Source organism: Rhinoraja longicauda, chromosome 22, assembly GCF_053455715.1.
Source record: "Rhinoraja longicauda isolate Sanriku21f chromosome 22, sRhiLon1.1, whole genome shotgun sequence".
NCBI lineage: Eukaryota > Metazoa > Chordata > Chondrichthyes > Rajiformes > Arhynchobatidae > Rhinoraja > Rhinoraja longicauda.
This window is the reverse complement of record NC_135974.1, coordinates 26,349,779-26,372,548: the sequence shown is the minus strand read 5'-3', so window position 1 is coordinate 26,372,548 and position 22,770 is coordinate 26,349,779. Positions and strand designations below refer to the sequence as shown.

Sequence of the window (22,770 nt, the reverse complement as noted above, 5' to 3'; positions counted from 1 at the left end):
AATTGAAGGTATTTATTCACAAAATGCTGGAGTAACTCAGCAGGTCAGGCAGCATCTCTGGAGAGAAGGAATGGGTGACGTTTCGGGTCGAGACCCTTCTGAAGGGTCTCGACCCAAAACGTCACCCATGCAAGAATTAATGGTGGTCAGAGGGTTTTCTGGTTGTAAATGGGCATAATCAAGGACAAGTCGCAGCCTGACCACGCCCTCTTCTCTCCCATCAGGTACCATATCTGAGCACCATATTTGGGCACCGTATCTGAGGAAGGATGTGATGGCTCTGGAGAGGGTCCAGAGGAGGTTTACAAGAATGATCCCAGGAATGAGTAGGTTAACCTATGATGAGCGTTTGGCGGCACTGGGCCTGTACTCGCTGGAGTTTAGAAGAATGAGGGGGGGCACCTCACTGAAACACACAGAATAGTGAAAGGCTTGGATAGAGTGGATGTGGAGAGGATTTTTCCACTAGTGGGAGAGTCTAGGACTAGAGGTCATAGCCTCAGAATTAAAGGGTATATCTTTTAGGAAGGAGATGAGGAGAAATTTAGTGGAAAGTGGAGAGTCAGGGAAAAGGGAAATGAGAGATATGGATGATGATATGGAGAGATATAGAACAAACTAGACCAAGTGGACCTGTTGGGCCAATTCCTCGTAGAGGTGGGGCTCAGGGAAGTGGAGAGGGTGCCACTCACCTCGGCCCCGTGGCGCCAGCGCTGCAGCCAGAGCGAGCCGTGGGAAAGATATGCAATAAAATAACGATGATCAAGGAAAGGCAGAGCCCACAATGGCCCATTGTTAGCTGTGGCCTAGGTAGTAATGAATTATGCAGACAATGAAACTCAACAGGATGGCAGTGAAAATAGTATCTACCTTTTAGAGCATTTTGTGCACTTCAGCGAGATCATTACTCATTCTTTTAAACTCTACACAGTCTAGACCATGTTTTCATAGGACAAGATAATAGCAAGCCTATGCAAGCTCACCCCATAATTTATAGTCCTCTAATCCAGGCAACATCCTGGTAAATCTCCTGCTGTGGGTCTGAATTTAATAGAACTTCCCTTTTCATCCTGTGAGCCTCCATACCATGCACTATAATGTAATTTTACTTTGATAAGTGAAGTGGATATCAAATTAACCAATGCACATTTGCCTTATTTTCTCTGACCTAATATGAGTGTATTAAATCATTAGCGATAGGATAGGCTGACCTAATATGAATGTATTAAATCATTAGAGATAGGATAGTCAAAATCTTTTTCTCAGTGGTAGAGGTATCAGAAATCCTGCAAATGCCGGTGAGCATCCAAAAGTGAACGATGGATTTATGTTGCTTCTTTATCAGATTTCAGGAGGAAACACCTGCACGGCGAGCACTAACCACCCTCTCTGAATGAGGAACTGCAGCGTAATCAAGCTCTGTATCAGGTGACTGAAGGGGAGAGAAAAGCTGAGGCTAAGAGCAGTTAATTGAAATGAAGAATTTTCTAGCAGATAGAGAAGGTGCTTTGGATTAAATGGAGGGAAAATAATTGATCTACGGGACTTTAGGCCGGCAATGAATTAAATAGGCAATTCGACAAATGCAAATAACATATATCCCAGTAATGTTATTATCAAAGTGTATTAGGTGCTGGTTGAATAAATGAACTGGATCAACTTTGCAGCTGGTAAAGATAATAGGCCTAGAAACCCTGGTCAAATAGAAAATGAGGAATTCAGATAACTAAGAGGGATCAAGAAAGTGAATGAAAGTCTGAAAGCCATTCCTCCTCTCCAGTAATGCTGCCTGTCCCGCTGAGTTACTCCAGCATTTTGTGTCTATCTTCGATTTAAACCAGCATCTGCAGTTCTTTCCTGACATAAAATAATAGTTTTACAGACAGTAAAAAGATGTTAATGACAGCTATTAAACATCATAACAATGAACACAGGAAGGTTTGGCAGAGGTACTAATGGGGCTAAATGGAATGTCTCCAAAACTCAGGTGCAAAGATCACTATATGCAGGTAACATGTACTCGGTGGTTCAATAGTCAAGTCAAGTCAAGTCAAGTCAAGTCAAGTCAATTTTATTTATATAGCACATTTAAAAATAACCCACGTTGACCAAAGTGCTGTACATCTGATTAGGTACTAAGGAAAAAATGAAATATACAGTAGCACGCAAACATAACAGCACATACAAAACAGTTCACAGCGCCTCCTCAATGAGCCTCAAACGCTAGGGAGTAGAAATAGGTTTTGAGCCTGGACTTAAAGGAGTCGATGGAGGGGGCAGTTCTGATGGGGAGAGGGAATAGTGTCATTAAGTATAGTGTCACTAAAATAGTGAGAGCTTCTCACCTCAGCAGTGGGCACAATTTCATGACGGGCTTGAATTAGTTAAAGGTAATCTGTTTAAAATCAGGCTGCACTTTATAAACGGGCTGTGCTACAAAAAAGGTGTGTGTGACAATGGGAACATGATCCAAACTATCAAAAGTATGAGAGAGATAAAAGCTTCTCGGGTGTCCTGTGCTACCTAAGCAGCTAGGTTGGCAAAGAGGCCTAAAGGAGAGATCACATGAGACTTCAAAATTAAAAGACATAAGTATAAGTATAAAGTACATTTATTGCCATCCAAAAACATGTTTTCGGACGAAACTATGTTACACACAGTCAACAATGAGAGGCAATAAAAAAGAAAGCAATAAAACACACAATCACAAAAACCAACATAAAACAAAATACATCCATCACCGTGAGTCTCTTCCAGTCACCTCCTCACTGTGATGGAAGGCCAGAATGTCTTCTCTCTTCCCTACCGTCTTCTCCCGCGGTCAGGCAATCGAAATTGCCACGTCGGGGCGGTCGGGGCTCCCGACATTGAAGCCCCCGCCGGACGGTGGAAAATCCCGCGGCCTATTCCAGGCCGCGCCGGACGGTGAAAGGTCCGCAGCGGGCCAACCCAAGCCTCGCGATTCGGAGCAGAGGAAGACACTGCCACTGATTTTTTTAGGAAGGAGAAATTTAATTTGTCAGAGGCTGGTGAATCTGTGGAATTCTTTGCCCCTGAAGGCTGTGGAGGCCGTCAGTGGACAGATTTAAGATAGATTCTGGATTAGGACGAGTGTCAGAGGTTATGGGGAGAAGGCAGGAGAATGGGGTTAGGAGGGAGAGATAGATCAGCCTTGATTGAATGGCGGAGTAGACTTGGTGGGCTGAATGGCCTACTTCTAATCCTATCTCTTATGACCTTATGGGACCATTCAGTTGCACAGTAAAAGGAGACAGTCTAGGAAGCAAGGCCCTAGAACCTAGATGGAGGGCGTCAAGACGTTTAGTGACCTTACAGAAACAATCATCATCAGTCGGTACTTCATCAAGTGCCACATCCCACCAACTGCATCTACAAGAACAAATAACTATTCAAACCACATCCTATCATTCACCTATCAACCATTTGGTATCACTCGGAGATCTAACCTAGCATATCGATACTTCTCATACCCTTGCACATTTTGCACTGCAGCAAAACTCAGGTCGACAGCTTGCAGCTTATAGGCCCTGTCTGATCGTCAACCACACCAGCCGCATCACCTGGCACTCACCCTTCTAGGTGGTGATATAAGTAGTTGTGTGCAGGCATGTTATTTGATATTTTAGTTATTTATTAATGAAAATGAAGGTTTTAGTTACATAGTTCAATATGATTCGCGATGCACACGATATATATTTCTGGTGACATTTTTTTTTTTTTAATGATTTAAGTATATATGGACAACTTGTAAATATGCCTGACGATCGTAGATACTTTGAAACTGAAGAAGACCTTCTGAGTTGGTGAGATCGCAGAAGCACATCAGTCCAGGCTGTTGTTGGGACTGTGGGTGGAGATGTAGTTTTCTCTGCCTGCAGCGTAAACGCCACTGAAGAATCTTTCTGCCTTTTGGAATACAGCTGGATAATGGTCCTTAATCCTAGTCGTTGGATTTATCCTTGAACAGTGAAGAATTTGCGCATTTATATGTAGCCAGTTGTTAAAATTGCAATCTGTGATAGTTCAACAAAGATGAGTGGCATTTGGGATCTGAGTAACAGAAAACAGCATTAATTAAAGTGAAGGGCTGTGACATTATGAGCCAAAGGACTGAGAAGGAATTGAGCAAATTCAAAATCAAGTCAGGGGGCATTAAATGAAACAATAAGAGGAAAAGAAAGATAGACACAAAAAGCTGGAGTAACTCAGAGGGATAGGCATCATCTCTGGAGAACACGGATAGGTACAAAGTGCTGGAGCAACTCAGCGGGACAGGCAGCATCTCTGGAGAGAAGGAATGGGTGACATTTTGGGTCGAGACCCTTCTTTCTCCAGCATTATGGGTCTATCATCGGTGCAAACCAGCATCTGCAGTTCCTTCCGAAACAAAATGTTTTGTTTTACCAAATTTTCAACCAAACAAATTTAACCCAGAGGAATAAGATTCCAAACTTGCAAAAATTAATTTTCACTGCCAGGAAGGTTGACTGCTAGAAAGTAAGAGTTGAGTCATTGAAGATATATTGGGATCGAAGTGGAGAGAACTTTCAATGGCCTTGTTAATTCACATCTTCCGTACAAATTCAGGAACTTCACGTCAGCTGCCTCACATCAGTGATAAACCAAGCAGCAGGATGCAAATTCTGCAAAGCTAACGGCCGAGTAACACTTTTCAATACCCACGTTTAAGTAAACATGTGTTTGTAGCTGCAGCAATATTTGCGCATAAATAAAAGTGAATGCCGTTTGCCTCACTTCTATCTCGAGGGCAAAACCAACCAAGATAATTCGTCGTTGGAATAGTGGAGTTTGTAGCTGAAAACCGTGAAGTTAGGAATTGTACAACGCTCTCAATAAAAATCAGAAAGTTGTTATTCTCAGTATTATTTTGACAGTAAATTCTTCCCCATTGACTACCTGTTTTCTTTGCATTTCAAGAAACAATAAGGGGAAAAGAAAGGTATTTATTCACAAAATGCTGGAGTAACTCCGCAGGTCAGGCAGCATCTCGGGAGAGAAGGAATGGGTGACGTTTCGGGTCGAGACCCTTCTTCAGACTGGAGAAGCTTCATGACCCAAAACGTCACCCATTCCTTCTCTCCAGAGATGCTGCCTGTCCCGCTGAGTTACTCCAGTATTTTGTGTCTATCAACCTGTTAATATTGTCAGCCTACAGTTAAACTAATACTCTAACTGCCTGCTTCCATGTTCAGATTATTATTTGGTGTGTTGGTTCATGCTACTGATCACTCAAAATTATTTAACGTCCTGAACAACAGCATTTCAGTAGGAAAATAACTGCAGATGCTGGTACAAATCGAAGGTAGAACAGCATTTCAGTGGTTTGCTTAGTTTATGATTGCAGAGGATTAATGAACTCTGAAAGAAACTCATGTGTACACTTGGTGTATGTGGACATATTCAAATGAAGAATGCATGAGATGTAAACAATCGGAACATATCCGTAAAACAGTTTATTTACAAGATCTTTGTTCGTGTTTTTTGCTGTCAATAGATAGAGGAGCAGAAGATGAACAGGATTCAGAGGCGTACACTGCACGAAAGACGATGGTGAGAAGCGCCACCGCAAATGCAGAGGAAAAAGAACTGGATAAATCTACCAAGCCTGTTTCGAAATCTATATTTTCCTTCTCTTTTGCTCGCGCTGTACCAGGGCGTAATGATGACTCTTCCACGGAGCCAAAATCAGAAACAGCTCAGCTCCAGGCCAATCAAAAGACCTCTGCAAACACAGCGTCCATTGATAAAGTGAATCTTCGACAATCCTCCTCACAAAAGGGAGATTCCGCTCAAAAGCAGCGGCAGCTTTCCACCGAGTCATTCAATGGTGCAGAGTCCGCCGAGAAAGGAACAGGGCAACCAAAGCAAAAAGAAGCAAGCTTTTTTGACAAACTTTTCAAACAGGGTGATAAAAGCAAACAACAGAATGGGCACCAGGGAGATCTGAAGACTGCTGGAAGTCAGGACCTAACTGCAGCTGACAGGGAAGCTGGTGAACTCATACACAGGCTGGATAACGTACATCAGTACTTGGTGAGTACAGCTCAATTAACCTAGCCTCTTCAACTGCACAGGGGGAGAATCCAAAAGTGCTTAAGTGTATTTTGTTTCCAGACACATTTTAAAAATTGTTTCCAGACACATTTAGAAACAAGGAACTGCAGATGCTGGTTTGCACCAAAGATCGACACAAAGTGCTAGAGTAGATCAGAGGGTCAGGCAGCATCTCAGGCGAAAAGCAATAGGTGACCTTTCATGTCGAGACCCTTCCTCAGACAGTCCCACTCTCAAGAAGGGTCTCGACCCGAAATGTCACCCAATCCTTTTCTCCAGAGACGCTGCCTGGCCCGCTGAGTTACTCCAGCACTTTGTGTCTATCTTTCGCATTTTAACAAGTCCTGGTATTGAAAGTTTCAGATCATTTTAGCTTTTAAATATTTGCTTCTCACATCCCAATCAAAATCTACATTTTCAACAACAGTTTCTGCATGTTTAAATGTTATATCAAGTGAATAATTTCTAACTAACCAGGTGAGTTGGTTGCAGTTGGGTGGGGCAGTTCTGTAGTTATATTCTCCCCGACTAAACCTGCTGAGAGACCCAGAGCAAGCCTTGCCATCGGCCTCACTCCCTGTTGCAATGAGCCGGCTGATTATGTGAGGCTTTCCCCCAACATGACTGTTTACGCCATCATGTCATCCTTCGCTGGAATCTCAGAGATGGTGGGCAGTCGGATCAGAGTTGCATACATGAAATACCACAAGTTTAAAAAAAAATGAACTTCACTTCTAGCAGAAGATAGACACAAAATGCTGGAGTAACTCAGCGGATCAGGCAGCATCTCAGGAGGAAAGGATTCTGGTCGAGACCCTTCTTCAGACTGAGAGTCAGGGGAGTGGGAAACTTGAGAGGCATGAAAAGATACAGACGAAATCGGAGCCGGCACCGATGACCCAGGAAAGGTGGAGCCCACAATGGTCCATTGTCCGCTGTGGAAGAGGTGATAACAAAGCAGATAACAGTGAAACCAGCAGGATGACTAGGGTGGGGGAGGAACAGAGCGAGAGGGAATGCAAGGGTTACTTGAAATTGGAGAAATCAATATTCTAGCAATATATCTGCACAAGTAGACCCTTGGTTCGGTTTCTGCCACCACTGCTTACCATAGTGTGCTGCTGCCTGATATCACAGTTTACATTAGAAACTAATTTCTAATGGAATCATGCAATATCTAATAATAGCCTCCTTAGATTCTAATATTAAACAAAATTCGTAGGACAAATCTTTGACATAAAGAGTGGTGGGTGGCTGGAGCGTGCTACCAGTGGCGGTGATAGAAGCAGACACAGCAATAGCGTTTAAGAGCCTTTTGGATGGGCACATGGAAGTGCAAGGAATGGAGGGATGGTAGCAAACACGATTAGTATAACTTGGCGTTATGTTCAGCACGGATGTTATGGGCCGAAAGACCTGTTCCTGCTTAGTTCAGTTTAGAGATACAACGCGAAAACATTGGGTCCCTTCGACCCACTGAGTCCGCACCGACCAATGATCCTCGTACACCAGCACTATTACACTAGGGACAATTTACAATCTTTACCAAAGCCAATTAACCTACAAACCTGCACGTCGTTGGAGTGTGGGCGGAAACCGGAGCACCCTGGGAGAACTCACGTGACCACGGGGAAAACGTACAAACTCTGGACACATTCTAGTATCCTATGAGATGCGCAGGACAAAGCTTTGACATAAAGAGGGGTGTGTGCCTGGAACACACTGCCAGAGATGGTGAAGGGGACAGCTAGGGTAATGGTATTTAAGAGGCTTTTTTATGTGTTGTGTTCTGTTACATGGTTTTACTCTGAAGCTAGAGAAGGATTTAATTGGCAGTCAGTTGTGTGCTTCCATTTTACATTCTGTAAGACAAATTCAGCAGTCCTGTATATTTATTTTCTATTTAGAAATTATCCATGTATTAAATAAATCTGTAACCACCATCTCTCACCTCCAACACTGCCTGCCTAGGCTTCAGATTTGAAATAGTCACAGTCATACATCATAGAAGCAGGCCCATCAGCCCACATGTCTCCGCTGACCATCAAGTCCCATCTTTATTAATGCCATTTACCAACACTTGGTGCATAGACTTTAATGCGTTTGCAATTCAAATTTAATCCAGATACTTCTTAAATGTTGTGAGAGTACCAGCCTCTGCCATCTTCTCAGACAGTTGGTTCCAGATTTAATTTACCTTCTGGAGAATAAATTCTTCCTTAGATCACCTTTTTCTATATAGAGAAAGATAGACAACAAGGTAGACCGATTCTCCTTTCACAAACCATGTTGACTTTGGATATTTTATCATGTGGTGTCATGGGGTTACGAGGAGAAGGCAGGAGAATGGGGTTGAGAGGGAAGGATAGATCAGCCATGATTGAATGGACGATGGGCCGAATGGCCTAGTTCTGCTTCTATAACTTATGAACATAAGTTAGACAGATAGAAGGGTGGATAGAAGACAGCCAGCCAAATAGATAGATACTCATTGGAATTTAGAAGAATGAGAGGAGACCTTATTCAAACACGTTCATAAGTTCATAAGGGATAGAAGCAGAATTAGACCACTCGGCCCATCAAGTCTACTCCACCATTCAATCAGCTGAATGATCTTTCCCTCTTAACCCTACTCCCCTGCCTTCTCCCTATAACCCCTGACACCCTTACTAATCAAGAATCTATCCCAGTCTGAAGAAGGGTCTCAACCCGAAACGTCACCCATTCCTTCTCTGCCTGTGATGTTGCCTGACCCGCTGAGTTACTTCAGCCTTTTGTGTCTATCCGCAGTTACTTCCTACACAAGAATCTATCTATCTCTGCCTTCACAAATACCTATTGATATTGGAATGGTGGACAGGTTAGCAGCCAGGAAACTGTGTACTTTAGCTGGAGACTCCAAAATAGTCACAATAGTCATAGGATAAAGTGAGAGCAGGTTGAGAGGGAGAAGGACAGGGGGCAGATATTTAGTGTGGTAATGAGGAGAGTTTTGCTATTGAGAGGATTGGAATTCTTGGAATTCCCCACCTCAGAGGGTTGCGAATATTCAATGGTTGAGCACATTCAAGGCTGCATGTGGACACTCAGAGGATGTGTGAATTAGGCAGTAAAATGGGTGAAGCACAAGATCAATGTTACGGATGATCAATGTTACGGATCACCCATAACATTGAATGGTGGAGTGGGCTTACAGGCCATTTAATGAGAGAATAGTGAGGAAGTTCTAAAGTTGGAGTCCATTACGCAGATCTATTTACGTTTAGATTCTGGCTTTGAATAAACACAAGAAAGTGAGATCAAGAATTGGCCACTCTCTTTCTCAACCTGCTCCCACATTCAATATGCGTATGCCTCATCTACCCTGGGCCTCAATTCCTCAACTGCTCCCAGTTCACCACAGTTGCTGCCTTACAGTGCCAGGGACCCGGATTCAATCCTGACCACGGGAGCTGCCTATACGGAGCTTGTATGTTCTCCTTGTGACCGTGTGGGTTTTTCTCCGGGTGCTCCGGTTTCCTCCCATGCTCCAAAGACACGCAGGTTTGTAAGTTAATTGGCTTCTGTAAATTACCCCTAGTATGTATGATGAACAAGCTTGGATAGCATAGAACTAGTGTACGGGAGATCGCTGGTCGGCGTGGACTCAGTGGGCCGAAGGGCTTGTTTCCACGCTGTATCTCTAAATTAAACTAAACTAAATAAACTAAATAAATCTAAGGACCCAAACAGTCTTTCCAGGTGAGACAAAGATTTACCTGCACCTCCTCCAACCTCATCTATTGCATCTGCTGCTCTAGATGTCAACTTATTTACATCGGCGAAACCAAGCGCAGGCTCGGCGATCGCTTCGCTGAACACCTGCGCTCGGTCCGCATTAACAAAACTGATCTCCCGGTGGCCGAGCACTTTAACTCCCCCTCCCATTCCCAGTCTGACCTTTCTGTCATGGGCCTCCTCCAGTGCCATAGTGAGGCCCACCGGAAATTGGAGGAACAGCACCTCATATTTCGCCTGGGCAGTTTGCAGCCCAGTGGTATGAACGTCGACTTCTCCAACTTTAGATAGTTCCTCTGTCCCTCCCTTCCCCTCCTCCTTCCCAGATCTCCCTCTATCTTCCTGTCTCCACCTATATCCTTCCTTTGTCCCGCCCCCCTGACATCAGTCTGAAGAACTGATGTCGGAAGACCCGAAACGTCGCCCATTCCTTCTCTCCCGAGATGCTGCCTGACCTGCTGAGTTACTCCAGCATTTTGTGAATAAATAAACGTCCACTTGAAATACCTCTACTGAGTTAGCCTCCAAAACTTTGAGGCAGAAAATTCCAAAGTCTCTCCATTCTCTATCAGAGTATGGGCATTTGCCATTACAGCATATTAAAGTAATAATTTACATTTCAAATGATCTATCATTGTTTGTAATGTTAAGAAATACAATTTAATGGTAGATTGTATTTCAGGTACACATATTACTTTCAGAATTTATCACCATCGTTGGCCAACTACATCCAACATTTCTTGCTTGACAATATCCATTTAGTGCTTCAATGTATTACCGAGGATAGAAAAGAAGCAGCTGAATAATGTTTGTACCCACATCCCCACCTCATTGTCTGTCAAATCTACAAATATACATTGTCAAATAATATACGGTTTAACCTACAATATTGACTAGTAATTGAAATCGTGCTTCACTTTTTTACCCATCAGTAACTGATAAGGTGATGTGAAATGGAAGATGTAAACTCAGTTTTACAAATGCTTAAATGTATAAGTGATCTAGAGTGGTTTTATTTAATTGGGTAAACTAACAATTAGAAATATCTCTTCAAATATTAACTATAGTTCGCTTGATAACAACCTGTTGGCCTGTCGTGAATGATAAGCAAAAGGCTGGAATCTACAATAAACAATGCTATAACAGAATTCTTCGAAATTAATGACCGGATTGAACAGAGTCAACATAGATTTATGAAAGGAAATCCTATTTGACCGATCCACTGGACATTTTGAAGGATGAGAATAGTACGTGGAATCAGTGGATGTGATAGTGTGATAGTGTGGCAAGGATTCATGGACTGCTTCCAGGGATGGCAACTCTGCCGAAGGGGAGGAGAGTGGACATTGAAGGTCTCCAGACTTAGCGGTCCAGTGAGTGGAATCGAGAAGATGTCAGTCAGCCCCTTTGTTGATGTCCACAAAAATTTACTGCAGGCGTGTGGTCCTGTGTTCAGTGCTAAAGGCAACTTACTAATCTCATCAGTTCAGACACGATGATCGCAGTGATGAACGATGATCCAGATATAATCTGCAGTGCGTTATTGTAAAGGAAGGAACTGCAGATGCTGGTATGTACCAAGGATAGACACAAAGTGCTGGAGTAACTCAGTGGGTCAGGCAGCATCTCTGGAGGGAAAGGATGGGTGACGTTTCAGGTCGGGACCCTTCTGTATTGACTAAAATGTATTGGCATAGTTCCTCAGGCACAATGGGCATTTATAGAGAGGAATAGCCCTTGACTGTGACTTATATTTGCAGTGACATTTAAAAGAGCAAATTATTTTCAGTGTTTTTTCATCCTTGGAAAGAGTGGGTTCCTGCACAGAGCATTAACCACGTCAAGAAAATGAGCATATTCAGAGATAAAAACAGGAAGTACTGCACAGAGCCAGCACATCAGGCAGTATTTTTGAAGAGAGTAGACGTTTCTTGGCAGATGAACAGTCGTTGATCTAAAATGTGAACTCTTGTTTTTCTCTCCCAATGAAACTCCCTGACGATAAAAGCAAAAACAACTTCGGATGCTGAAAACCCACAGCAAAAAAACAGAATGCTGGAGGTGGGCCTAGCAGTATCTGTGCACATCTCAGCTCAGGGACCTCTCACCAGAGCTTCAATGAGGAATAGTCTATCACTTTGAACAGATCCCAAGTAATGATGACACCTAGAGCTGTTGTTGATGTCTCACACGTGGAAACTAACTTTTCCAAGTCCGTGATCAAATAGTGGTGGATTTTGCAGTCATATCATGCCCCTCTGGTAGTTTGATCGGGCATTTCCAGTTGCAAAGCAGAGAGGCATGGAATGGTATGATTTACATGCAAGGCTCCTCTGGAGAATCTCCAAGGAAAGAGTATCATGCAATAGACAATAGACAATAGACAATAGGTGCAGGAGTAGGCCATTCAGCCCTTCGAGCCAGCACCGCCATTCAATGCGATCATGGCTGATCACTCTCAATCAGTACCCTGTTCCTGCCTTCTCCCCATACCCCCTCACTCCGCTATCCTTAAGAGCTCTATCCAGCTCTCTCTTGAAAGCATCCAACGAACTGGCCTCCACTGCCTTCTGAGGCAGAGAGTTCCACACCTTCACCACTCTCTGACTGAAAAGATGCAGCTCTACCATGCATCTGCCATGCTTTCTCAAAACAAGCAGCCAGCTTGCAAGCCCAAGCCCTGTACTGGGAACTCCCTGAGAAAGGTTGCCTTACTGACCCCTTTGTTAGAAACATTACCCACTCAACCACAAACCCCTTCCCCGATCATAGCAGCTATTTTCCTGCAGGGTATCCAGCACCCACCTCCCCTAACTCACCAACACCACCAAAACCTTCCATAACCCCTCCCCCACAACTCCCTGATCAGCCATGATCACATTGAATGTCGGTGCTGGCTCGAGGGGATGAATGGCCTACTCCTGCACCTATTGTCTATTGTCTATTGACCGTGGATTTCTTTGCCATAGAAGGCTGTGGGGACCAAGTCAGTGGACACATTTTTAAGGCAGAGATAGATAGATTATTGATTAGTACAGGTGTCAGAGGTTATGGGGAGAAGGCAGGAGAATGGGGTTAGGAGGCAGAGATAGATCACCCATGATTGAATGGCGGAGTGGACTTGATGGGCCGAATGGCCTAATTCTACTCCTATCACTTATGACATGACCCCAACCAAGGCTCTAATCCAACTCCCTGACTGAGACCACAAGACAATAAGACCATAAGACATTGAAGCAGAGTTAGGCCATTCATCCCATTGAGTCTACTCCACTATTTGATCATGGCTGATCTATTATTCGCTCTCAACACCTCCAATCTCCTGCCTTCTCCCCTTAGCCTTTGACACCCTTCCTAATCAAGAACCTATCAATCTCTGCTCTTAAAATGCCCAATGCCTTGGCCTCAACAGCCATCTGCAGCAATGAATTCCACAGATTCACCACCCTCGGGCTAAATTTCCATTCTAAACTTAATTCCTCCTCACCCATATTTGGTGGGCAAACCTCACGACCAATTCCAGGCCAAGGAGCCAGCCTCTTACACACTGGAGCTGGGTCCATTTCCAGAGTTGTCATGTTCTTTACTACACTAGCACAGCAGTGGAGTGCTATGTGAAGGAATGAATATGACGTCCATGTAGCTGTGCCTCTGGTGCCCAGCCCCATGGCTACAACAGCCATTGGCATAGTGTCGCACAATACTTCAGCCAGCCTTGCTGGTGCTAATGAATTTTCACTGATCTACATTAAAGAGGAGCTTATTATTGACAAGGAAGTTTGGGATAATGGTGAGAGGGGGTGTAGAAGTGGGAGGCTGTGAGGCAACAGTTCTAGTTTAGTTTAGTATAGTTTAGTTTGATGTCATGTGTACAGAGGTACGGTGAAAAGCTTTTATTGTGCGCTAGCCAGTCAGTGGAAAGACGATATGTGATTACAATCGAGTCATCCACGCTACACAGATACATGATAAGTCCAGTAAAGTCTGATTAAAGATAATCCAGTGAGGTAGATTGTAGCTCAAGACCGCTCTCTAGCTGCTAATAGGATGGTTCAGTTGCCTGATAACAGCTGGGAAGAAACTGTCCCTGCATCTGAAGGTATTCATTTCCACACCTCTGAACCTCATGCCTGATGGGAGAGGGGAGAAGAGGGAGTGACCGGGGTGAGCCTGGTCCTTGATGATGCTGGTGTCCTTGCCGAGGCAGTATGAAGTGTAAATGGAGTCAGTGGAAGGGAGGTTGGCTTGTGTGATGGTCTGGGCTGCTTCAGCAATTCTCTGCAGTTTCTTGAGGTCTTATTGCAGCCTATTAGTTACATCGCTGTGCATTTGTATGTTTGTGCTCTGCAAAAGCTACAAACCCAATTTAATTCAGGATGGAGACTTGCAAGACCGCAAGAAATTGCAGATAAATGTGGACGCAGCCAATCACACCAATTGAACTACAGAGGTTTACTCATAGTTCACAGGATAGATGGGCAGCATTTTCTCAATGTAACTTTTTGCTGACTTTTATTAATGATCCAGCACAGTGCAAGCTATTCTAGTCTGCTGAGAGACCTTCTCTCCTATTCTTCACTGGCATTTCATATACCCTTAGCTTTGACCAGCCAAATTTTAGTTTTTGACATATCTTTTTTGAGCTCTTTTCGTATTTTTTTTACATGCAGTGAGTAATTTTCATCAATGAGCCAAGTTGCTTCATGGTTGAATGTGAACTGTGGAATGTGGATTGTAAAGTGTGTTTCATAACTTGAACGCAGAAGGTGAAGGGCTTCATTACTTTTAAATTAGCATCAAGCCTACCGTGCCATTGTTGGAGATTCTACACCATTGGCTTTCAAGTGGAATGAATAATCCATCCAAAATCTTAATATTAAAAACAATATTAAAAAACAATATAAAATGCAGCAGGTCCCCAGTGCATTTCCTTCTTGGTAATAATTTCCACGAATTTATTTCCTGCAATTGTCAAGAATGTATTCTTGTTGGAATTAGTAGGGTGGTGGGTCGAGGTTTAGTTTAGTTTAACGATACAGCGCGGAAATAGGCCCTTCGACCCATCGAGTCCGACCCCTGCACATTAACACTATCCTATACACACATTAGGGAAAATGTTTACACATACCAAACCAATTAACCTACAAACCTGTTCTATGTTATCCCACTTTCACATCCACTCCCCACACATTAGGGGCAATTTACAAAGACTACTTAACCTACAATCCCGCACATCTATGGATGTGGGAAGAAACCAGAGCACACCCAAAGGAAACCCACACGATCACAGGGAGAACGTGCAAACTCTTCACAGACAGCATCCAAGGTCAGGATTGAACCCAGAACCCAGAATTCAGAGGCTCTAACAGCAACAGCCTTCTGCATATGTCATTCTTTGCTTTGGGATATTAAGTAAATTAATGGTGCCACTGGCAACTACACCAAGAGTCATTCACCTGCATTTACACAAGTCAGGCTCACCATGGATATCTGCTGTACAGCAGATCTGTGCTTTTGTTCTCTTTTAACTACCTGCAATACTTATTGGACAGTTATAGCCAAGTTCTGGATATAGACATGAACAGATCTGAAGCTTATAGGAAAACCAGCAAGCGTACTGTGTTCAGAACCAACAAATGGCAATGATCACTGAGTCTTGTGTTTCAATGAAATTTGCAGTCATAAAAGGTAAGGGCAAATTGCAAGCAAGAATGAGTAGGAATTCCAGTATAAATTTAAGTTTGCTACAACTTTTGTGCCAAAACTGCCCTACCAATTCAATATATATCAATAAATGGCCACCATTATCAGCAGACAATTGTTTAATTGTTTAATTTGCACAATGGCATTACTATCTTTTCAAATTCTGTGCAAAAGGCAACGTGAAGAGAATTCTTTGCCAAGCAATTTTAACTCCGAACCATTAGGGAGAGAGGATGTAAAAATCGCAATCATTTACAACAAAATAACTATTTGAAAACTTTAAGAAATTGTAGAAAACATCAATAAACAAATATAGGGGAGGAAGGTGAGAAATGGCACGATCGTTTTTTGGAACGCGTTGGCAGATGAAACATCAACCGTTTCGGTCAGGAAAGCTGTGTGTTCATCCCAGCACTGGCATTCTCCATTATACTGCGTTCTTTTCAAAACATCTGCTGGTGTGGACACAAGCACCTCATTATCCTGTGCCAGCAGCTAGTATTTCAGTAACAATAAATGAGTCATTTTAATAAGACTTTGCTGTTCGCTCGAAGTTCAACACTGCATCAATTTACAGTTTATTTTCCAAAGGCCGTAAAACAATAATAGTATTTTTCAGCTTTCCCCCTTCGTAATTTGTTTTCCTTCTTTGGGCAGAACTGAAAGTATTCTGTTTTGAATTCCTCATGGCTCACGAACACTTAGATCATTGATCTTTAAACGATGCAGCTTTATTACCACGTGCAAAATATGATTGTTTATATAATGTATAACAGGAGGGAACCAGAATACTTTCTGTGTAGACTCCTGTATTGCAAAATATTTGGCAGTGTTGGTGTGCAGACTTTTGACTTCCCAGAATCATTTCATTTTATCAATTCATATTTATACGTTATATTTTATCAGTGTTTATTATTTTTATCTTTATTCTTCCAAGCCATTTTAAAATATTTCCTATGGAGCTCACAAGGGGCTTCGCTCACAGGTCTGTGAGAATTTATTTTAGTTCAGTCTAGAGATACAGCGTGGAAACAGGCTCTTCGGCCCTCAGAGCTCGCGCATACCAGCGATCAGCCTTCACATTAACACTATCCTGCACACACTAGGGACCATTTTACACATACATCAAGCCAATTAACCTACATAGTTGTACGTCTTGGGAGTGTGGGAGGAAACCGAAGATCTCGGAGAAAACCCACGAGGTCACGGGGAGGACAGACAACCTCCGTACAGACAGCACTCAATGGAAGCTGGGTGTCCAGCCCTGCAAGTGCTGTAAGGCAGCAACTCTACAGCTGCGCCACTGTGCCGCCCTTGTTCAAAACAGTTCATGGGTTGGAACAAATCAAACTATCAAATTAATGAGCTTACTGTTATTTTTCACTTTAAATTCACAAAATAGTTATCAAAGATCGAATACAATATTAATGTGTACAGTTTTGTAGCCTGGACAATTTACATTTAAGTATAACGGCATAAAAGTACAATTCAGTTTGGTTTATTGTCACGTGTACCGAGGTACAGTGAAAAGCTCTTGTTGTGTACTAACCGGTCAGTGGAAAGACAATACATGATTACAATCGACCTATGCACAGTGTACAGAAACATGATAAGAGAATAAATAACGTTTAGTGCAAGGTAAAGCCAGTAAAGTCTGATCATAGATAGTCCGAGGGTCACCAATGAGGTAGATAGTAGTTCAGGACTGCTCTCTAGTTGTGCTAGGATGGTTCAGTTGCCTGATAACAGCAGAGAAGTAGAGAATTAGAGTTCAAATCTGATCAATATTCATTAATTTCCTATTTGCTGTGATTAAATTAGTAAATGAAGTTATCTGATATTTTTACAATTGGAGTAAATGTTATTACTTCTCCAAATCATGGATTGATTGATTTATTTCACTGAAGTTCCTATTCAGTCTACCCCTTTGCCAATCACTTCAAGCTTGAGAAAATGTAAATGTTTCAATTCCAGTAACTGCTTGAAGCAGCAATAAAAATCTAACACTTCTTCTCCCTGTGTCTAACCGCACTGCCTGATATGGCATAAATATAACAGCTTGCATTTATAACATGTCCTTGATGTGGAAATTTGTCCAGAGGCAATTCACAGAACTCTAGGCAGACAAATCTGAATGCCAAGCCAAAGGTCTGATGTTAAGAAATGTGGTGTTTGCTCAGGGGTGGATTTTAAGGAGAAGATTTGGAGAAAAGAGGTTTGGAAAGGAGCTTCAGGGGTAGCGATGTGGGTGGTTGATGGGATAACCATGAATAGGGGAAATGAAAAGAGGGAGGGATTCAGAACAGAAGAACGGTGGCATGGTGGCTACTGCCTTACAGCCCCAGAGACCTGGGTTCAATCTTGTCAATTTGGGTGCTTGTCTCTACGGAGTTTGTACGTTCTCCCCATGACCTGCGGGGTTTTCTCCAAGATCTTCGGTCTCCTTCCAGCCTCCAAAGACGTGCAGGTTTGTAGGCTGATTGGTTTGGTAGAGATGTAATTTGTCCCTAGTGTGTGTAGGATAGTGTTAGTGTGTGGGGATCGCTGGTTGGTGTGGAGGGCCTGTTTCTGCACTGTATCTCTAAACTCTCTAAACTAAAGAAGCAAGGATGAGGGGAAGGGGTTGGTGGGCAGCGGCAGTGGAGGGTGGGTGAGTATTTAGGTCCTGCCACTGCAAACTGGCATCCTGATTGAACTCAACCTCCAGCTCATAAGTTCACAAGTGAAAGGAGTAGAATTAGGCCAGTCAGCACATCGAGTCCACTCCACCATTCAATCATGGCTGATCTGCCTCTCCCTCCTAACCCAACTCTCCTGCCTTCTCTCCATAATCCCTGACACCCAGCATGTTATGAAATTCTCTGTGGGGATAGACAATAGACAATAGACAATAGGTGCAGGAGGAGGCCATTCAGCCCTTCGAGCCAGCACCGCCATTCAAAGCGATCATGGCTGATCACTCTCAATCAGTACCCCGTTCCTGCCTTCTCCCCATACCCCCTCACTCCGCTATCCTTAAGAGCTCTATCCAGCTCTCTCTTGAAAGCATCCAACGAACTGGCCTCCACTGCCTTCTGAGGCAGAGAATTCCACACCTTCACCACCCTCTGACTGAAAAAGTTCTTCCTCATCTCCGTTCTAAATGGCCTACCCCTTATTCTCAAACTGTGGCCCCTTGTTCTGGACTCCCCCAACATTGGGAACATGTTATCTGCCTCTAATGTGTCCAATCCCCTAATTATCTTATATGTTTCAATAAGATCCCCCCTCATCCTTCTAAATTCCAGTGTATACAAGCCCAATCGCTCCAGCCTTTCAACATACGACAGTCCCGCCATTCCGGGAATTAACCTAGTGAACCTACGCTGCACGCCCTCCATAGCAAGAACATCCTTCCTCAAATTTGGAGACCAAAACTGCACACAGTACTCCAGGTGCGGTCTCACCAGGGCCCGGTACAACTGTAGAAGGACCTCTTTGCTCCTATACTCAACTCCTCTTGTTACGAAGGCCAACATTCCATTGGCTTTCTTCACTGCCTGCTGAACCTGCATGCTTCCTTTCATTGACTGATGCACTAGGACACCCAGATCTCGTTGAACTCCCCCTCCTCCCTGATATCTTTACAGTAATCACACTTGGCTTCCTCATACAGTGTAGGATCATCCAACTTGAAAGCCTCTAATCTGGACTTTAGCAGAGAGTGAATCTCTCCAAGGTTGGTGAGTTCATCCAAGGTTTCTGGTTTGGATGGACCTGAACTGTCCTTGTCGGAACGCAGTCATCCACGCATTTCTTGATGAAACTGGTGACGACTGAGGACTTCAGGCTGAATTAAGTGGTTTTAAACATGTCCCAGTCCACCAACTCAATGTGGTCCCAGAGTACACCCTCAGCCTCTTTCGACCACTGCTCTCCTAATCTGGGTTTTTCCTTGGGAAGTGCCAATCCATTGTTGAGTCACATACAGTTTCTCCCAACAGTGTAATCAGACCATGTCTTCCCTGCCTTCACTGGTGACACTGGGAGTCCACCAGTGAACCAAACTGGAGTTTACACCCCTAGTTTGATCAAACCTTTCCGTAGTGTTACTGAAATTACATTGCCGACTCTTTACTATCCCTTCAAATCAGGCCAAGCTCCAAGACCATTATAGACTCTGTTGATGCCCAGTTTGTTTTCCTCTAGCTAAAGAGAACACAGCTGCCTGTATTGCTATCAAAATGCAGGAAACCCAAAATGAAGCAGTAAATCCCGAATCACTCATGTCTCATCCCGGTCACTCCCTCTTCTTCCCTCTCCCATCAGGCAAGAGGTACAGTTGTTTAAAAATGCACACCTCCTCATTCAGGAACAGTTTCTTCCCAGCTGCGATGAGGCAACTGAATGGTTCTCTCATCAGCTAGAGTCTGGTCTTGATCTCCCATCTACCTCATTGGAAAGCTTTGAACTATCTTTAATTGGACCTTATCAGACCTCACTAAATGCGGTACCCTTTATCCATTATCTGTGCACTGTGGACTAGATTGTATTCATGCACAGTCTTTTCTTTGACGAGATACCACACAAACAAAAGCTTTACATTGATCATTGGTGCACGTGACAATAATAAACTAGCTTAATCATTTAGAAAGAAAATGAAACGAAACGGGTCAGGAAGCACCTCTGGAGACCATGGATAGGTGACGTTTCGGGTCGGGACGCTTCTTCACTGAAGGTGGCGTCAGGGGCATCTCCAGAGATGCTGCCTGACCCACTGAGTAACTCCAGCACTTCATGAATTTTTTGCAAACCAGCACCTGCAATTCCTCGTTTCTTCATACATTTACTCAAGTTGCTTTCCGCCTAATCGCACCTATTCACCCGACTGTGCACAATGCATTATTCCAGGAACTGTTCTGCTTAAAAAGTGAAGGCAGCCTCATTCCTTCTTTCTAAATGATGAAGCTATATTTCTGTTGTTGCCTATTAATCCCCAGGTGGAACGTGCATCCTCATTGTTATGAAACAGCGGATTGTCTGACTCATTGTGAGCCACCACAGGGGATTTCTGTTCGTCTCTGATACATACTGTATATCAAGAAGCTGTGTAACACATAATCTGGAAATTATTTTCTAGGAAACTGGTGATGGTAAGACATCATCCAATGCTGACAACTTATCTCAAAATCCAGCATCTGCCAGATCATCGGAGAAGGATTCTGAGAAGGAAAATAAAGCAGAGACCCCTCCAGACGATAATTCTGTCATGAATTTCTTCAAAACACTTGTAAGCTTGCTGTTTTAAGTCTTCACGTGATTTTTGGTATGTTAGCAGGGATGTTAAAATTACTGCGGGCTTGAAGAATCCAGCGCCCAAATATATACAAATTGCAAAGCAAAAAGTCTCCTTAATTAACATTTTTTAAAGTTGTCAGTTTTCATTCGGAATCAATGAATTGCACTTTCAAAAATCAAAATGATAAATTAAAACGTATAGTTTCCATTTAAATCTTCGAGTGACGAATAAAAGGAAAACAAAACTGATTGACGGGCAGGAAACTATTTTTTAAAGTGCGGACACATTTTACTTGGCAGGTGATAAACTTATACAGTACAGAAACCGGCCCTTTGGCACCACCACATTCACGCTGACCATTTGCCAGCAATTAGTCCATTGTATTCCATCCCTTGGCAATTCCAACGCTCTTCTTTGTACCTACTGAATCCTGTCAAAGCTCCTGCATTCATCACTCACTCAAACTATGTATTCCTGATTCAACACATTCTCTGGGTGAAAAAGATTTCCTCAGATCCCTTCATGACCGAGGTGGGACAGTCTTTGATTATGTTGGCTGCTTTTCTGAGGTGTAGACGGTCAATGGTGGGAATTCTTGTGTGTGTGAAGGACTGGGCTACATCTACAACTCTCTGCAATTTCTTGCAGTCTTGCGCAGAGCTGCTCCAAAAGAAAACTGTGATGCAACCCGACAATATACTTTCTATGGTGCATCTGTTAAGAGTTTGTAAGAGTCACTGGAGACATGCCAAATTTCCTCAGGAAGTCGAGGCATTGGTGTGCCTTTTTGGCTGTTGCATCAATGTGGTTGGGCCAGGACAGTTCATTGGTGATAGTAACACTAAGGAACTTGAAGCTCTCTTGAACCTCCATGGAGCCCATTAGGAAAACCCCAAATGGTAAATATAAATCAAACCGAGAAGCAGAACTTCAAACTCACAGCAAATAATTAAACATCTGGAAAGTGAATTAGTCACAGCAAATTGCAAATCCTCTTTTTAATTAAAGGGAAATTGATATAATGGCACATAAATGCTTTTAAACAGACTTTAAAGCTTACAACAATTAGAATTAACTTTATAGTTCTTTAAAAAAATCTATGTTGGATCTGCCAGTGAAATGACAGTGTGTTTATTATTATAGGTCACCCCAACAAAGTCCTCTTCCAAGACAGAACTTGATTCACATCAAGCACCAGATGACAAGGTGAAGCTCTTATTATTGTTTCATCCATCTATTTGTTGTCTGTTAATGTAGTTGACAGTCTTCAGCCAAGAGAGCAAACTTACAACTTTCTTCCTGGAAAAGCTGTTCCTTTTAAGCAGTGAGACAGTATTATATTCAATGACTTTCCAATATTATTCACGTAGGAAAATATGTGGGTTAGCATACTTGGAAATCAATGACTTTATGTTCTCGAGTTCACTGAACTGGTTTATGGTGTAATTTAGCAGATTTGTACTGTTGGAAAGTAAATCATTGTCAATTTCCTTATATCTCATTGACATTTTGAATGCATATTTTTCCTGTTATTTTGATGGGAAGGGCCAGAATTTAATAAAGGATGTGCCAATTTTTGCAGAAAATATCCAAAATCAATTATGATAAATATATGGTGAGCATCACCAGCACACATGCAATATATTTAGGTTACAGTAACAAATATATTTATTAAACCTATTATTGTGGGCACAGAACACAGGGATTAGTTTAACTAAAGTTCAATATTGGGAATTTTTGGAACTGAGAACTTTTGGAAATTGGTGAATTATCTATACAATAAGATTAAATATTTGTGGACATTAAGATTAGTTTGTCACATGAATCAAGGTACAATGAAAAGCTTTTATTGCATGCCAACAAATCAGCAGAAACACAATACATGATTACAATCAAGCCTTGAACAGTGTACAGAT

General features: G+C 42.7%; 1 protein-coding gene across 2 annotated transcripts in view; it reads left to right on the top strand.

Annotated features, from left to right (window-relative positions):
* The window catches only part of bcas1 (brain enriched myelin associated protein 1), an 81,349-nt gene that overhangs the window by 35,512 nt on the left and 23,067 nt on the right, over positions 1–22,770 (top strand). The window contains exons 1-4 of one of the 2 annotated variants that reach the window (XM_078418990.1): positions 260–326; positions 5,537–6,075; positions 20,696–20,845; positions 21,998–22,060. In XM_078418990.1, coding sequence (XP_078275116.1) covers positions 275–326; positions 5,537–6,075; positions 20,696–20,845; positions 21,998–22,060 — 804 coding nt within the window. In that variant the 5' untranslated portion in view covers positions 260–274. Of the gene's footprint in view, positions 1–259; positions 327–5,536; positions 6,076–20,695; positions 20,846–21,997; positions 22,061–22,770 lie in introns of those variants that run through there. The other variant, XM_078418989.1, reaches the window with a different exon arrangement.